This window comes from Myotis davidii, unplaced genomic scaffold (assembly GCF_000327345.1).
Source record: "Myotis davidii unplaced genomic scaffold, ASM32734v1 scaffold1991, whole genome shotgun sequence".
Classification (NCBI taxonomy): Eukaryota; Metazoa; Chordata; class Mammalia; order Chiroptera; family Vespertilionidae; genus Myotis; species Myotis davidii.
This window is the reverse complement of record NW_006282522.1, coordinates 64,719-82,211: the sequence shown is the minus strand read 5'-3', so window position 1 is coordinate 82,211 and position 17,493 is coordinate 64,719. Positions and strand designations below refer to the sequence as shown.

At 37.6% G+C, this 17,493-nt stretch overlaps 1 protein-coding gene across 1 annotated transcript in view; it reads right to left on the bottom strand.

Moving 5' to 3' along the window:
* Positions 1-1,868: 1,868 nt before the first annotated feature.
* EIF3H (eukaryotic translation initiation factor 3 subunit H) overlaps positions 1,869-17,493 on the bottom strand; it is a 68,164-nt gene continuing 52,539 nt past the window's right edge. Inside the window, exons 3-8 of the mRNA XM_006753006.2 lie at positions 16,069-16,236; positions 14,498-14,597; positions 13,153-13,302; positions 6,002-6,122; positions 3,687-3,819; positions 1,869-2,093 (exon numbers count right to left, since the gene is read on the bottom strand). Of these exons, the coding sequence (XP_006753069.2) occupies positions 1,996-2,093; positions 3,687-3,819; positions 6,002-6,122; positions 13,153-13,302; positions 14,498-14,597; positions 16,069-16,236 (770 nt within the window). The 3' untranslated portion in view covers positions 1,869-1,995. The remainder of the gene's footprint in view (positions 2,094-3,686; positions 3,820-6,001; positions 6,123-13,152; positions 13,303-14,497; positions 14,598-16,068; positions 16,237-17,493) is intronic.

Below are 17,493 nucleotides of genomic sequence, written 5' to 3'. Positions count from 1 at the left end.
GAGGAAAAAAAGGTTTTACTTTACCTCGATATTAAAAGGATAAAGTATTTTGGGCAGTCTCAAGATTCATTCCCTCAGGTATTTTTTAATGAAGCATAATCTGTTTTCTAAAACCTTATAAGGCATTATCAATGATTACAGGGTTAATGGCAAACGTTTTTACTTTCTTGACTCACAATTTTCGTTTAGATTAACATACTAGACTTCTCTGTCTTTTCTGTTCTTAAGTGAATGATTTATTAGACCTGGTACTCAGTTTATGAGCTTTTCTCATTTCAACTTGAAGAAACTGCAAATATTTATAGAAAATGAACCACATGTATTTGTTCCTGAAAAATGTCAGAATGCAGCACTCACATCAAATGCAGAACAGAAGCTATTCCCTAACACTACATACTGTGGAGACTTAATTTCCATTGACATGTTTTCCTAAACAATTTTCCCACCACAGTAATTCCTAATTCAAAAATGACTGCAATCTCCCATTAACCATGTACTCACGTATTACTGAGGTATGGGTATCTAAACAGTCATATGGAATTTACACACAAAAAAATTTTTTAAATCACACCTTTAAAAAACATAATTGAATTTTGTTAAATTAATCTTACACCAGGAGGAAAAGAGTAATTAAGCTTATGTGTGAACTGATTTTTTTTCATTTTGCTGTTACTTGAAGGGTGCTTTGTTCAACTCAATAGTATGTATTCCAAGTCCAGGCGATTAGAATGCAGGGAAGTTAACCAATAGAGTATACAGTCCACAAGGGCAGGGACCATGGCCAGTTTTGTTTATCGATAATACCCCTCTGCCTAACAGTAATGCTCAAACGGGTGTTGATTCAAATAAGAAATCACACATGAGCAAATGTTTGGTTTCTACAGTGATCAAGGACCTGAGCTTTTTTAAAGCAAAAACCTGCTAATAACCCCATAGCCCAAATAGCCTCGAGTGTCTGCTAAATACCACCACTGTGCTGTGTGCTTCACCCAAGCGAGGCTAAGCAACTGGTCTAAGGACACACTAAAGGGAAAAGAGCCAGATATTGATCAGGCTGTCTGATCCCAGAGCCCCTCGGTGCTTCCAAAACAATGTTGTTGAAAAAGAGAATTCTCACCTTTTTACCCTTTGTCCACTCCTTCTTATGATCTTCCAGGATCTACATCTCCAAGGTGAAAATCACCACAAGTAGCACAGGCACACCGCCACCAGCAGGTAAGTCTGACTGCGGAATTACACAAACAGCGGGATCTTTGATGACCTTTCGAACTCAAAATTAATAAAGTAGTTTTTCTCCAATGTACTACTGTCTTCCCAAATCTTCCTTCCTTCCCCAAAACCTGCTTTTAGCAGAATTTATATCATGGTATGAAAAGGACAAATATGAAGTTCTAAATTTAAAAATACACGCAGAAAGAATTTTGTTGTCATACAAAATACAGTCCTTTGGTAAAGTGATCTCTTTTAAATACCTGTGTTCAGTGGTCTATGGGCATGAGGACTGGCCAACCATCACCCAAGGAAACAAAAAGGGGGACCTCTGGGAAGCCCCTGAGCAATTCCAGGCCTGCAGGGGAGTTGGGGGGAGGCCGATTGGGGCAAAGACATGGAGCCTGGGGTTCCAGGGGCTTGAGCGATGAAGTGCCAGGATTCACACTGGGTTCCAGGCCTCTGGGTCAGGAGTTGGGATAAGCAGTATTGGACTGTGTGGTTGAGAAGTGGCAGCTCAGGGGTAGCCAAAGTGATGGATGGAGGTCAGAGCCTGGTGAAGTTTCTGGTGAAGACTTTTATATTTTGGAAATTAATAGGTAGAAGGAAGACAAAAATAAGCAACTAATATGTCTCAATCCAAATGAGCAAGCACTCAAGATTGTTTAATTAATATTTTATTATTGACTCGAAGACTTTTCAAGATACAAATATATTTCTTCCAAGAGCTGCGCCATTGTGATCTCAAGAGTCCACATTAACTCCTTTTCTGGAAACTTCCTTTTCTTAGCTGTTGTATTCTTGGAGAGCCTGGGCCATGAAGAGTTTGCCTAAGTTCTGGGCAGTGAATTCCTTGATGTTCTGGCAGTAAGTGTTAATCTGGCCTGTGCATTTGGGAAAGTGAGAGAAAGAATTGTAATGTTCCTCAAATTATAAAATGATCTGGAACTCAAACAAGAAGATCAACACATCACAGAACCACCAGTATTTTGTTTTGGGTTAAGAGGATATAAGAATCAATTCTATTTTTCCATAGAGATAATAAAGATTAGAAGTTCTTAAGCAGTGGTTCTCAATCTTCCTAATGCCGCGACCCTTTAAAACAGTTCCTCATGTTGTGGTGACACCCAATTTCATTGTTACAAATTGAACATAATTAAAGCATAGTGATTAATCACAAAAACAATATGTAATTATAAATGTGTTTTCCGATGGTCTTAGGCGATCCCTGTGAAAGGGTCATTGGACCCCCAAGTCACGACCCACAGGTTGAGAATCTTAAGCTATCTTCTGCTCTTGGTTACACAGAGAAGAAAAATTACAACTTTCAAAAAGATCATCAATAGTTAAGAACATATTAGCTGTCAATCAAAATGTGCTGACTATGTAGCTGAAACCAACACTGTACAAGGTAGAAAACAGCACTGGTCTTGTTAGCAGGTGGAAAGAATGGCAAACTACGCCGACCCAGCTGACCCAGGCCTGAGCAAGTACAGTGGTTTCCAGTCTGTGCTCTGGAAACACTGAGCACTCCTCCGCCCGCAAAACCACCACAGAGCAGAGCAGACAGAATCCCCATGAAGAAAGGACACACACTGCTTTTAAGTCATAAAACTAATGATCTAAACTGCTGCAATAATTACATATTTTCTGAAAGTATGAGAAATACAATTCTGCTTGCACTGGACCTTAAATAAGGAATGTGTCTCAGTTTCCCAAATTTAATTTATGTGGGTACAAGAAAGCTTTATAGAATTTAGATTTTCCACCACCCTAAAAATATATCAATATAAATATATCAATGGGAATTGTAAAAGATCAGCTTTTCTTTTCTTTTTTTAAGTATATTTTATTGATTTTTTACAGAGAGGAAGGGAGAGGGATAGAGAGTTAGAAACATCGATGAGAGAGAAACATCGATCAGCTGCCTCCTGCACACTCCCTACTGGGGATGTGCCCACAACCAAGGTACATGCCCTTGTCCAGAATCAACCCTAGGACCCTTGAGTCCACAGGTTGACGCTCTATCCACTGAGCCAAACCAGTTAAGGCAAGATCAGCTTTTCTTTGCGTAGGACTTTCACTCCTATAAATGCCTCTAACAGTATTTAACGCGTATATAGAAATAAGGTATTGAATCGAACAGTATTTAATGTTGATATAGAAGTAAGTTATTTATAGCTAGTAAGATCATGAATGTTAAATATTCTAAATCAAGTCCTAGAGTAGGAAATAAAAACTCTACCACTGAAAGGAGGTGTTAAATGTTAAGTAACCCCAGAGAAAGTCCATAATTGCAGTCGTATTGCTACAATCAATTCTTTATTTTCAGAAATTGCAGGTACTAGACTCAAATTTGTCATTCAACCATGTCAAATGCAATAGCTTTTATGATGTACATTCTGTTTTTTCAAATTTCTGCCGCCTACTTTCTACAGAACAGAGAAAACGGCCACATTTGCGCTGGCTGACAGTACCTGCAATGAGCAAAGAATCCATCCTGGCTGGGGGCTGTGGTGGTTTGAAGAGTTTGGACAGATCCTCCTCAGGAAGTGGGGGTTCTCCTCGACTCTGGCGCTGCATGTTCTCCTGCTGGCGACGCTGCTGATACTAAAGTTCAGAGGGTAAAGGACTTGGTTACTTTTCTCTACCGGGGGAGAAAGAAAGACCTCCCTCAGTGTGGCCACAGCTCTGAATTCCAATCTGGTTTATCAGGGTTAATTCTTGGTAACTTGCTTCTAAGAGACTAAATATTGCAACCTTAGAAGAAAATTCCTTTGCTGTAAATTCCAGTCACTCTGAGCTTTAAGAGTCTATGACTAACAATTTGGAAAAACACAACCGATTATGTGAGAAACAGTAGGCTTACAAGGCAAAGCAGCTCAGGATGTTGGTGTGTGAAAGGGAGAAACATGACCATTTATGACAATGGGGTAAATGACAACATGGTAAGTACGAGTCATCTTAATCTTAGTAACTAAGAAATGGAACTACCACATTGGGAATTCTTTCAACTTTATCCCTACTGACCAAAACAACAATACTGATGATAATGTTATTATACCAGAGTACCTCAGCCTGGCCTGTGAGGATCAGGCCAAAACCAGCTCTCCGACATCCCTCATGGGGTCCCAGATTGCAAGAGGGCGGTTCTTGGGTGACGCACCCCAGAATCGGGTTCCCTCCTCTCTGGTTCCAGGTGCGTCACCCGAGAACCGCAGCTGCCATCACCACAGCTTGGCAGCTCCTGTGTAGAGCATCTGCCCACTGGTGGTCATTGTGCATCATAGCTACTGGTTGGACAGTCGGACAGTCGCTTAGGTTTTTATATATATATAGATTATTTTAGCATCATCACTATTATACTAATTACTATTAGTATTAACAACAGATAAACCTGTGCTTTAGGTCTATAGCTAAGAATGAATATTAGCTCAGATAATGCTTCCGAAACTTTCAAACTCTGGATTCCTATGATTCTCTGGAGAGAAGGTAGGGATATAAATAAAGGTATAGATCACCTACAAACTTATGAATCTAATCACAATCAAGAGCTCATAGTTGTAGACTGCTTACAAAAGCAGGGGAAAATAACATCCCACACAGTGTCTTAAAATTTTAAGTTCTTGGAGTCCTACAAAACCAAGAGAAATGACAGCTCTTCCTAAAGTAGAGAAGTAACTTGCTTTGCAAAGATTCCTATACTTAGTAGGGGTTATGAATGGTCAGTAAGAATAAACATCAAACACAATAATTTAAGACAGATTAGAAATCTGAAAAATATTTGTAAGATTGGTTTTCAGGATCAATAGTTTCCTAGGTGACAGATTTTTCAATTTGACAGCCCAGGTTGAGTTTTTTCCCCCTCAGTTTATCAGATATTTTCACCATCATCATCTTCACCATCATTTTTTTCAGGTAAAATACTTTATAGATTTATATGCGTGTTTATAATTCTAGGTATGGCAGAAACAAAGAATTTAAATTTCACTAAATAAATGAACACTGATATAAAAAAATTTTTAATACAACTCTCTCAGAACCACTTAGTTATGCTTAGAATTCTACTATTAACAACATCTAGTTTAAAGTGCATTTTAATGAACACAAAATAGTTATATACAAACACTTTCCCATATAAACATTCTGGAATCCACTTATCTATGAATCAAATATTAAAAACATTGCAGAGCAATATAGCCCCAAAACAACATTCCAGGAACTGTGAAAATCATGTGGCCTTCAGCAACGCTAATAAAGAAAAGGTTAAATGGTCATAGCAGTATATGTGTATATGAGAGTCTTCAGGTAATTCTAGGGTTTTTATCTATATTATACCATCTATTTCACAGCAGTTGGTCTATTATTTCCTATCAAAATTGCTTGCTCTTAATCACAATAGCTCAGCTTTTTAAATGAACTGAAGATTGCTAACTATGCTGCAATGAGCCACTACCAAACCAATTATAGTTAGTAAAGAAATGAGCTGTGACACTCTAGAATCTCTTTGCCTCTGATTTTCTCAATAAATGTAACTCTTATTTGCATAACCTTGGCATTATACTCGGAGCTTATACACTGGCTCTCTAAGACAGGTATTTTTAAATACAACTTGTAAATAACATATTAGGAACATACAACATAAAGAATAATCTTTTTAGATATGATATAGAGCTACTCGCTTTATATCTCAATGCTTTATCAGAGTTAATTTAGGTCATTTTGAAGATGACTCTTGAAGCATCGTACTTAGAAATGAATTCTGTTTGTCAAATTTTTCTGTAATACCAACCTGGTGTTTCTGTTGCTGCTGTTTACTCGTGTTCCTCATGTATGTATTATATTTAACTATATCTTGGCTCATTTCATCCACTCTGTCCATCAGCAACTGTAGAGTCTTTCCCAAATGATTGCTGAAACATAAAGTAAATATAATGACATGTCATGTTTTCAAGTTATGGCTCTGCCACTGCTCTGAAGAGTTCTGAGATATTAAACCTACCTGCCATTTGCTAAAAGAATAGGAGCCCAGTATACTTGAAAGCAAGGGTAGAGGAAAGAATCTGAGTCAGGTTGGTATTCAACCTTCTATATCTGAAATAGCTCAGCTTCCTATTGTCAGAGCATTCGCATGTCAGGGTAGGAACTGTTGAACACACCTGGCAGGATACTGCCAATGAATACTTTCTTTACAACCAAGTTTCAGTACTCCTGAGCCCCTTTCCTTAGCATCCCCTTCCCCAAACTGTACTCCAGAACATTTAAATCGGCAGCCATAGGAAGGAAGAACCATGCAAACAGACTAAGACTTCTGGCACACGACGTCTCTATCTAGTAGGTTCTAAATTAGCAGCAGCAGCAGCATTGATTCTGTAAAGCTAAGTGAAGCAAGAAAGCGGGCTCCTTTCCTCTTGCCCTTCCTAGAATCTGTAATGTAGTCACTTATACTTCTTTCCTTCTCCAAAAATTTCTACTGCAGCTCATTTACCAAAACCTTCTTATAACATGATACTAATGCACTTTATGTCCCAGCTAGGACGGCGACCATCATACTGATTTCTGCCTGCAACTATCTCCTGCCATGGGAAGGCCTGCTACTACATGTGTGTACTATAAAGCAACTAGCTGACAAACAGTACTCATTCATTCATTGAAGACCAATTATGTCCCAGTTCAGTGTTAGCATACAGGGAGACAACAGTGAATGAGACATTCATGGTCTCTATATTCACTGAGCTTATTAATTGATGGGGGATGAGGAGAAAGAAAGGGGAGAGTAGAGAGACACTTTAAGTAGTGTGGCCAGAATATCACTCTAAGGATATGACAGGGTGAAAGCAAGGATTAGAGGAATCAGCCAGGCAAGGAGAATGAAGGTGGAAGAAAGCTCCGAGCTGAAGGCCTGAGATGGGAGAGAACTAGACAGATAAAAAGAAGAGGACGGGCATGGCTGGAGCACAGTGATAGGGTAGAGAGCTCAGACAAGCACATATGGGAAGTCATCAGATGCACCTCACAGCGGCCATTAATTAACAGTGTGAATGAGACTCTTCACCTTCAGGTGAACGGTGCCCTGGAGTTCTACATGTCTGTGCCATGTTTTGCCTTAAATTTTAAAATGACCACTCTGGCCCTGACTGTTGTGGCTCAGCTGGTTGGAGCATCACCCCTTACACCAAAAGGTGGCGGGTTAATTCCGGGTCAGGCACATACCCTGGCTGTGGGAGGCAACTGATCGAAGTTACTTTTTCTCTCTTCCGCCTCTAAAATTTTGGACAGGACAGGAAAAGAAGACCACTCTGCCTGCCATGCCGAGAACAGACTGGACTGTAGGAACCAGTTAAGAGTCTATTGTGGACCCTGGCAAGGATGTAGAGAAACTGGAACACTCATACATTGTGGAAGGAATAAAAAAAAACAAAAACGGTGCAGCTGCTGTGGAAAACAGTTTGATGGTTCCTCAGAAAGTTAAACATAGAGTTAATAGATGACCCAGCAATTCCACACCTCGATATATTCTCCAGAGAACTGAAAACATGCTCACTCCAAAACTTGTACATGCATGTTAATAGGTGCATTATTCATAACAACCAAGAAGTGGAAAAACCCCATATGTCTATCAAAGGATGAATGGATAAATTGTGCTTTATTTGTACAACAGAATACTACTGAGTCATAAAAAGAATGCAGTACTGAACATGAGTGAAACTGAAAAACATTACACTAAGTGACAGAAGCCAGATATAAAAGGCCACTTACTATATGGTTCCATTTATATGAAACGTCCAGAATAGGCAATCCATACAGACAGAAAGTAATCAGTGCGGCCAGGGGTTGGGGAAGGAGGAGTGGCTGCTTAGGGAGTAAGGGTGTCTGTTCAGGGTGATGAAAATGTTCTGGAATTAGTGGTGATGGTTGCACAACACTGTGAGTACATTAAAAACCAATGAATTGTACTTTTTAAAATGGCTAATATGGTGGGTTTTATTCTATGTGAATTTTATCTCTACTTTTAAAACTACACACACCACCTCTCCTGTGGTAGTACAGAGACAAACAGAGCTGGCTTGGCCTAGGGTGGGGCAGTGAGCATGGAGAAAAGTGGGCAGAACTGAGCAGGGAATCAAGAATCAAGGCCGACTCCCAGTTTCCTACTTTAAGCAATTGCATGGTTGGTTTCAGCATCCAGAGAAGGGGAAAGCTGAGGAAGACAGAGACTGGAAATACTGGGAATGAATCAAAGTAAATCCAGTTAAAATATGAATTCTATATGGATTCCATCTATAACTTGAAGAAAATTATAAAGTTTTTGGCTCTTTCTTAAATAGAAGAGCACAGAACTGGTGTGCCTGCTGGTGTATGTGTGTGTGTACATCAATTTACCGTTTAAACCCAGGTCTGGCAAAACCTACATAACCTTGGCCAAGTGAATTAACCTGTCAAGGAATCAAGTGCTTTTTTTTTTTTTTAAATTAAAGCTTTATTTCCTATTTATCTTATTTCATTGTAATTTTGTGAATCACTTTCAACTTTGTTTCCCCATAGCTAATCAAATGTTCTGGTCCATTTCATTATATAGTCACACTGTTTCCCAAATAACTTCAGGGATAAAATGTAACAATATTGTGTTATCTCCCACTGTAACCTTCCAACACATGTTATCAAGTACACACTAACTTCGCCAGCAGTGTTAAATACGAAGGGTTACACTCTGTATGCCACTGTTGCACTCAACACATTCTAGCGAGAGGAAGGCAAAAAGATAAATATAACACAGTGGTGATAACTGCTATAACAGAACAGAAGCATAAAAGATAGTTTGGTAGATCAGATGAGACTTTCTGAATTATGTGACTGCTGAATTTTGAGATTTTGAAGAGGAGTTGGAAATGGGAGTTGGAGACAAACAAGGAAGGCAGGAGAGGTCACTGCAGATACTAGGCACAGGCAGCATGTTCAGAGACTCCCATGAAAAAGCACAATGCACTTGAGGAACTACAATAATTCATACTCCAGGAGAGCAGGAAAAGGGCAAGATCAGAGGAAATAAAGAGCAATGAAACTAAGGCAGACACAGTCACAGCGCAGAGACTCTTAGAAGCAAGCACATACTAACTTCTCCAGCACTGTTAAATATTAAGGGTTACACTCTAATCCTTAATTGGGGGAAAAGAAGTTTAAGCAAAAAAGTAAGAGGAACATATAATTTGCATTTAGCAAGATCACTCCAATGAAAAAGGGAAAGGTTAAAAGCAGGATGTTAGGAGATTGTGAGAGGAATGAGGGGCAGAAATAATGAGGTCCTGGCCGAAGGCAGAGATGTGGGAGTCAGATGAAGTCGCTCCAGGAGTGCACACAGGGAAGACAGACCCGAGGAACACGGATATTCAGGGATGGGCAGAAGAGGGCTCATCATGGGGAATAAGGAGTTGAGGTTTCAGACTCCAAAGAAACTATTTCAGGAAGAAAGGGTTATAGTGATAAAAGCATCTTCTGTGACTTTAGTGAGAGCTCCAACAGCACAGAATAGATGGAGCACTAAGTGTTGAAGATAAGTGGGAAATGAGAAAACACACATGTAGAAAATTCTATTAAAAATTTTGACTATAAAAAAATGAAGCAAAAGGTGAAAGGAAATGGATAATAATGGCATGCGTTCAAAAGATGTTCTTTTTTTAACTTCAATTTTAAAATGAGACAGACTTAAACAAGTTTAAATGTTCTTATTCTTAAGAGATGCACTTCAAGTCTTTAGGGGTTAAGAGTCAATGACTGTAATTTTCTTTCAAATGGTTGGGGTATGGGGGGGAATACACATTTTTAATGTATGTAGTAGATAGAGAGCCAGTGCAAATGTGGCAAGATATACAACTGGTGAATCTAGGTAAAGGGATATGAGTGTTCACTGTATTATTTTTCTGAAGAGTTGAACATTTTCAAAAATTTCTAAAATTGGGAAAAACAAGTCAATAAACATAGTAGAAAAGAAACAGTCCAGAGAAACTGAAGATATCTGAGAAAGGAGGGCAGAGGAAAAAAATTCGGATACTGAGAAGGTAGGAGAGGCAGGGCTGGGACTGGCCTAAGTTAATTACAGCATTTCTTGCATTTAATCTCATTTTAGAAGAATTGAGGGCCACCAATGATATTAAATGCAAGAAATGCCATAATTAACTACACGGTTATAGTTGTTAAATAAGTCATTTATGTCTGTAAGTGGAACCATTAAAAGAGAAAGTTCACCATCAATCCTATGAGCAGGTAACTGGGGAGGTGAGAATGGGGGTGCACACTGACAATGGAGAAAAACCATGAAGGCAAGTTACTGCCAGATGCAGAGAAAGATTTGTTTCTAGAGCTTAGATCTTGGAGGCTGACTACACTGTAGCAATGAGAAAGGTATTACTAGAATAAACCCTTCCTCTCCACCAAAAATTCTCTTTAAAGTACTATCATTATGTATTATAGGTAAATGCAATTATAGTGAAAGAACACAAACAAACAAAAAAGTCTAAAAAACCTGCACAATAGTCTTTGTAAGGCAAAAGGAATTAAGTGTAATACATAACTATTTCACAGATACCAGGAAATCACAGGTCCATTACCAAGGGCAATTTTATGGGGATCTTTTCAGTACTAGTTCAACTAGAATTCTAAAACAGGGAGTTATTGTTAGGAGTTCCAATAAAATAGCCTTTTCTTTTATTGCCAAGGAAACAAAGAACTGAACACAGATAACTTAAACAGATGTCAACCAAGACATGCAGTGATAGATAAGTCGGCTCTGGCTACAGTATCAATTTATCTTTAAAGTATGATGCCCACCCTTCGTTTACTTTTTTTAAAAAGCAACTAAAAACAATCGTTTTTTTCATGTGTGAAAAGCTCAAGGCTTATGTAACACATTTCTTAAAAATTAATAAAAGCTGTTATAAAATAGCTATTACTAGAACTTTCATTTAGAACTTTCATCTAAATTCTAATAAAATTAGAATTTTTTAAATGAAAGGAACTGTATTATGTTTTATTCACAACACAGGCAAATTTACCAGGTAAATCAATGAATTGGTATCCACGTATGAGTTGTGAAAAGCAAGATCAAGCAAAATGTTTAAGGAGATGCTTACGAATAATTTCTGATGCAGTTTCTTAGAAAAAAAATTTATGGTAACTGGCCTGATTAATGTTATAAATTAAAATTTGAGATGAACAAAGTTTTTAAAGCAGTATTATCAATTTGGGTCAATTTAACAGTCCATTGATATAAGCTCTGCTTCAAGTTTTCTCTCCCAACAGGAATACCAATTTACTCTTAAAATAATGTAACACGAAGAGCAAAGGGCCTCTCTCCTTATTTCACATAAAATGCAGAAGATAAACACTATCGTGAAGTATTTGTCTAGAAGATCTTGGCAGCTATGGAGAATTGGGAACCTTTTCTTGGCCATTAGAGCTGACGCTTTGGATAAGCAAACATCACAGGCCACTGGTAATGTTAAAGCACAGAAGGGTTATATGTGTTTTGTATGCTCAGTAAGGAAGCTTGGGGAAAGGTGAAGACATAAATTATATAAGCAAAAGCTTTCACATAGTAAATTTAAAATTTTTATATAACTATATACTTAAATTCATCAAATTGTAACCCTGCTGAAAAAGGTTCTTAGCCCAGAGCTTTAAATACAGGTGTGCCGAGTGGGTTTGTAAGGCAGTAAAGAAAAATATGACCTCCTTAAAGAGACGAACTGGAGAACTACTATGGCTATGTTTGCAGTTAAACGGCATATTCTTTAGTGCCAAATTAGTCTCGAAACCTGGCTGTCTCACCTAGCACTCCTTCACCATCCAGTTTCCTTCTCCTATTCCCTGTGAAGACTTTCTGGGCCTGCGGCACATTCATGCAATGAAAAGTGGCACTTCAACCACAGTTCTGCCCATCCCAGATTCTGGAGAAGACACTGGGCTCTCTGGTCCTTCTGGGTTTATCGCACTTGTTTTATGACAAAGAATCCTATATTGTTCTGTTGTACAAGCTTCTATCTGGGATAACTGAAAACTGATAAATAATTGAGCTTTTGTTCTAAAATGGTTGCTTAAAAAAAACACACTTTTTTTTTCCTTTCAGCCATTCAAACAAATGCATATTGATTGATTACTGACTCTGTCCATTTAATTTCACTACATGTATCTGTTGTTAGCCTCCACCCACCATAAAACAATTACTAAGATCAAGCCTAAAGGGCTTTGAAGAGAAGCTATATATAGGAATCTATTCATATTTCTGTTAAGAGAATAAATGGGGGGGGGGGGTAATTTCATAAAGGAAACTATCTGTTTTGGAAGACTTCAGTCAGTGTTTTACCAATATAATAAATAACCTTAGCAACTACATAGCCAAAGCAGCCACTTGAAGGAAATTATGTCACCACTGTCTAAGATAGCAAGACAGTGTCAGGTCCAGAAAATTCTAAGTTTAGCTGGAAATCAAACGGGAAGTTTTCTACTAATAAAGTCTGCATCTGAACAAGGGCAAGAGCCACCAGTAAGAGAAAAAAGTACTTTTTTGTTTTTCTCCCGAGCATTATTAAATATCCAGACATAGTACCATAGCCTCTGAGGGCAATGTACAATAAATAACTCTGAGCCAAATAAAAACCCTCCCCTACGGGCATTTACCTTATCAGAGCAAAAATGATCCAGCAAAGGCAGCGGAGGGTTGCTAGAACAGGAACTAATTTGTATTCAAACAATGCTTCACTTTATCAGTTTGGCATTTTTCCTGGGATCTTAGCAAGGCAGGACAAGTACTACATGTTGTTACATGTCTTAGTAACCTCCAAATGTGCTTAAGTAATTTTTTTTCTTGTTTGATAGGTTAGAGTCTAAATAAAAGAATCTTTTGCAGCAAGTGATAAAAAGGCACATTCATTAGGCAGGACCTCTTACCTGCTAGCAAGACTGAGCAATTCATGTTTATCTGCTACAGCTGACTTCTTCTCAAGCTCCCACATTAGGACATTGATCAGATGTGAGTTTTTAATTACAATCGGCACTTCTTCAAACATGTGCTCAAAGGTGATACTTCCCTTTTTCAATCTGTGAAGCGTGTTAAAAATACTTTAGCCTGGTGGTCAGAAATAAATGTTAAACTGACTACTTCATACATTTTCCCTTAATTACAGGCCCTCTCCAGGATCTTTGTTTCATCAGAACTCTCTAAAAAGGAAGAGAACGTTTTACAGTCGAGCATAACTCGAGAAATTTGGATAACTGAAAAATGATCTGATTTTGCACTATAAGCCCAGAAAATAAGATTCTTGGCAAAAGAAACTATTCCCTCTTTGTAATCAGGTATCTTCAAATTTTACTTGATAATAAAATGTGTCATAGGAAGTTATGTTATATAATCTATCTCTAAAACATTTAAAATAAATATCTAGAAAAGAGAAATACTCAAGTTTTTGGCAAGTTCATTTTAAAAGCCTACTGAAATGGAGAGATTAACAACTAGCAGAATACTACTCATAGAATATTGCACATGAATGCTTCAGATGTAAATTTGCAAGAATGCAACTTCTCATAGTTTAGTTATAGCTACCATACTCAGAAACTCTTCATGAGTTAGCTTTTCTTTTTAAATTCTTTGCAACTTAATTTCAAAAGAGAAACTATCAATGAACTGTCTGTTGATCCTACATGAAGTTAAAGCCACTATAATAAGAAATAAAAATTCCTATAATGAACACAAAATGAAGAATTCTGAGTATTTTTTAGAATTTTTAACATAAATATTCCAATGCCACTGTGTAGGATCACAAAACAGCTTTATTAATTCTATGCATACTTGCACACGTAATATTTCCAGTAAGCTGCATTCCTTACTGAATCTTTAAAATGTTTACACACCCACCCATGAAACAGGAGCTCAGAAAATAAGACACACAGCTCACAACCAGACTGACACAGAGTTTCCAATCTGATCTGAGAGCCGATGACCGTTCATCCATCTCCCGTTATTTAATCATTTTTTCTTCAAGCCTAGTAGCTAATTAATTCCCACTCCAACTGAATCCGCCCGTGGTGAGAACACAGATGAGATACTCCATACAGAACAGTTTAAACATGGAAAGGAAGAAATCAAGTGGCACTCGGCCATGCAGAAAACTTCTTCCTTCGACATGGCAAAAACATTTCCATGCCACCAAGGATTCAATAAATGTGGCAAACTAAAATCTTAAAAGAAAAACACCCAGTCCTTTACTGTGTGCCTTACAGGCCCCCAAACACTTACGCTTCGGGAGAAAAATCCTTCTCTTTGCAAACTTCCATCAGTTTAGGAGTTAGTCTGTATGCCTTCAGTGAGAGAGACCCTTGGGCAGTTTTTATGGGATCTCAAATGAGAAAAAGAGAAAAAAAATTACTAAGAATTTTGTCAGGGCGAGTGCTTGAATGACATTGGTTCTGGGCACATTTTGTTATTTAGCATATAATCTTTACAAAATAAAGATCAAAATAAATAATCAGAACACAATTTGAAACAGATTCAAACCAGTATAGCAAATAGGAAGTGAAAATGGAGACACTTATCCTACTTTTAATAGGTAAAATAATTTCCTCAGCTAGAATCAACAATCATGATGAAAATCAAATATATGTTCTATACATTTTATATATATCTGTTATAATTAGAAGAAAAATACTGATGAATATTGAATACTAAAATTCAGTGCATGCATTTGTGTGGTTCTTCGGTCAAATAATTTAATTGAATAGCCCTGCAAACAAAATTTATCCATATTAATATGCATTATTTAAATTTCTTTGTTATAGCAGATTTTTTTAAAAAACCACTAAAGTCAAAGTGCTATGACAAAAGTGTCTTTTAATTTTAGAGAAATTCATTATGTCAAAACTAACTGCTTAAACAGTCCATGAGTAAGGGAGCTTAGCACTTGCTGCATGATAACGGCTCTGGCATGCCAATATTCGCCTAAAACCTGTGTTAACATTCATGTTGTCTGAAACTTAACACAGTGAAACTTTTAGCAATAGGTGATAAAATGAAAACCAAAATAGATTGAAGCAAGTGGAAAATTCATCAAGGTCTGATGATGCAATGTTTCCAGCCAATATAAGTACACTTTAACAACTTGTTCTTTACTGTAATCCAATTGTTAACATACTGAAACAATTTTGGGGCAGCTCATAAGATTGATCGTATTCATTAGTATTTTTTCTGACAGATACTCAGGACGTTACATTTACTTCTCAGCTGGAAACTATATGCAAGTCTGCCAGATATGGCAAACTGTGAGTGTTCGGGGAGGGGAGGCTATAAAGCTGTTAAATTGCCTACAGTTCTGATACAGCACAGAACATCTGGTCTGGAGAGCTTGAGGAAACACCATTAAATAGGCCGAAAAGAAAAAAATCTTTGTGCTAAGAAACAGTCCAGGTTTTGTACGCTGCTGTCAGAGGTATAAAAAAAAACTTGGCACGCTGTGTTATGATTGGTCAGTCACGTACAGAGCCAGACACTCCAGCAATCGGGGTTTGTTAGACATCTGGTCTAGTTCCACCAGCCCCTTCAAATGAGGGAGGGGAGATGGAGGAATAAAAATGAAGCAGCTACTCCAGCATTCCAAAATGTACACATCAGGGCTCTGATAGCAAGAAAAATAAACAGAAAGAAGGAAACCCTGTCTAGACTTAGCTGCTGCTGAGGCTGCTGCAGAAACAGGGTTGGTATTTACTTGAGAAGCCCTGCCAGGCTGCTCTTAGAGGCAAAAAGACAGAAAGCAAAAATAGTAACACTAATAATATTAAGGGAAGAAAAGAATAATAAAGGAAACTCCTACAAACCGTAAATGAGAACAACAGACTCTTCAATGGCATGCTGGTAGCTGAACTGAGAATCCAAGAGCGCCCTGGTGACGAACGAGCCATAGTATGTGGACTGGTACCAGCCCACGTGGAGATGGTCAATGTTGACATGGCGAAGGCTCCGCATCATCTCCATCTGATATTGGACTAAACAAGGGGAGGAGGGGGATAAGAGAGAAATTATTGAATGATGCCACCAATACAATTTCTGTACAACTATTTATTAGCTAAAGGGAACAGGTTTCCAGACTTAAAATTCATTCAGCTCACATACAAAGGAAAAAATAAGCTTTCAAATCATTTCAAATCACTGGGACTTTCCTTTTTTAATCAGTGAAAAAACATTTTGTAGAAAAGGTATTAAAAACACAGTAATGCCCGTGCTAAACAAGGGATGATTAAATGTAGTTTCCACTCCCCCTTTGAAAACCTTAAAAATAGTATATGCTTAAGAGAAAAATTTGTGTAATTACTAAACTGGCTTTAAGAAATTTCATTGGACTCAGTAAGTGAGAATTGTTATCAATGTCTTCTTCAACACAGCTTTGAGAACTGAAAAGTTAAAACCATTAAGAAAAGTAATGGGGAAACAACTACCACATTATTTAAATATGAACAGGATACAAGCTGTACCCGGCTTAAAATATAAGAATTCATTTTTGCCTTCATCTGGTGCCCCCTGCTGCATATGCTAAAATTTAAAAAAGAATTCCTTTTTCTTATTTCTGTGTTGCTTTGTGTTAATATATATTTTTATTAGACTAGAGCTTTATTTTAATTTCCATGTATGGAATAAAAAGATTGGATGACTTTTGCTTCTGTCAGATTAATAACTACAACGTATATAATAAAGCAACATTACTAGAAAAATAGGTGCAAACTGACAATAAATAAAACGTTAGAAGAGCAATATAACCCAATAATGAATAGCAAATATGTGATAGAGTAGAAAATTTTATAGTCAATATAACATCTAAGCTCTTTCTACATAATGAAAGCATAACTATGTTGAGTAAATATATTTCTTAATTCAAAATCTAACCATTTCATTTTTAAAGCACAATCAAGTTTCAACAAAAGTAAGGTTATATGTCTATCATTTCCTTGGTTGTAACCCTACAATTTCACAAAGCAAACAAAATTCAGGATCATAAAGTGTAAAAGAACCTTCCTTGGATGGATACGGTCTTATTTTTCAACACTTGTTTCTAGGCAAAGAAATTATAAATCTGCTTATTCCAAGGGAGGTTCTATATTTCATAATTAAAAAATAACAGCCAACTCATCAACTACTCAAGAATTACACTGGTGCCCTAGCCCAGCGGTTCTCAACCTGTGGGTGGCGACCCCTTTGGCAGTCGAACGACCCTTTCACAGGGGTCGCCTAAGACCATCCTGCATATT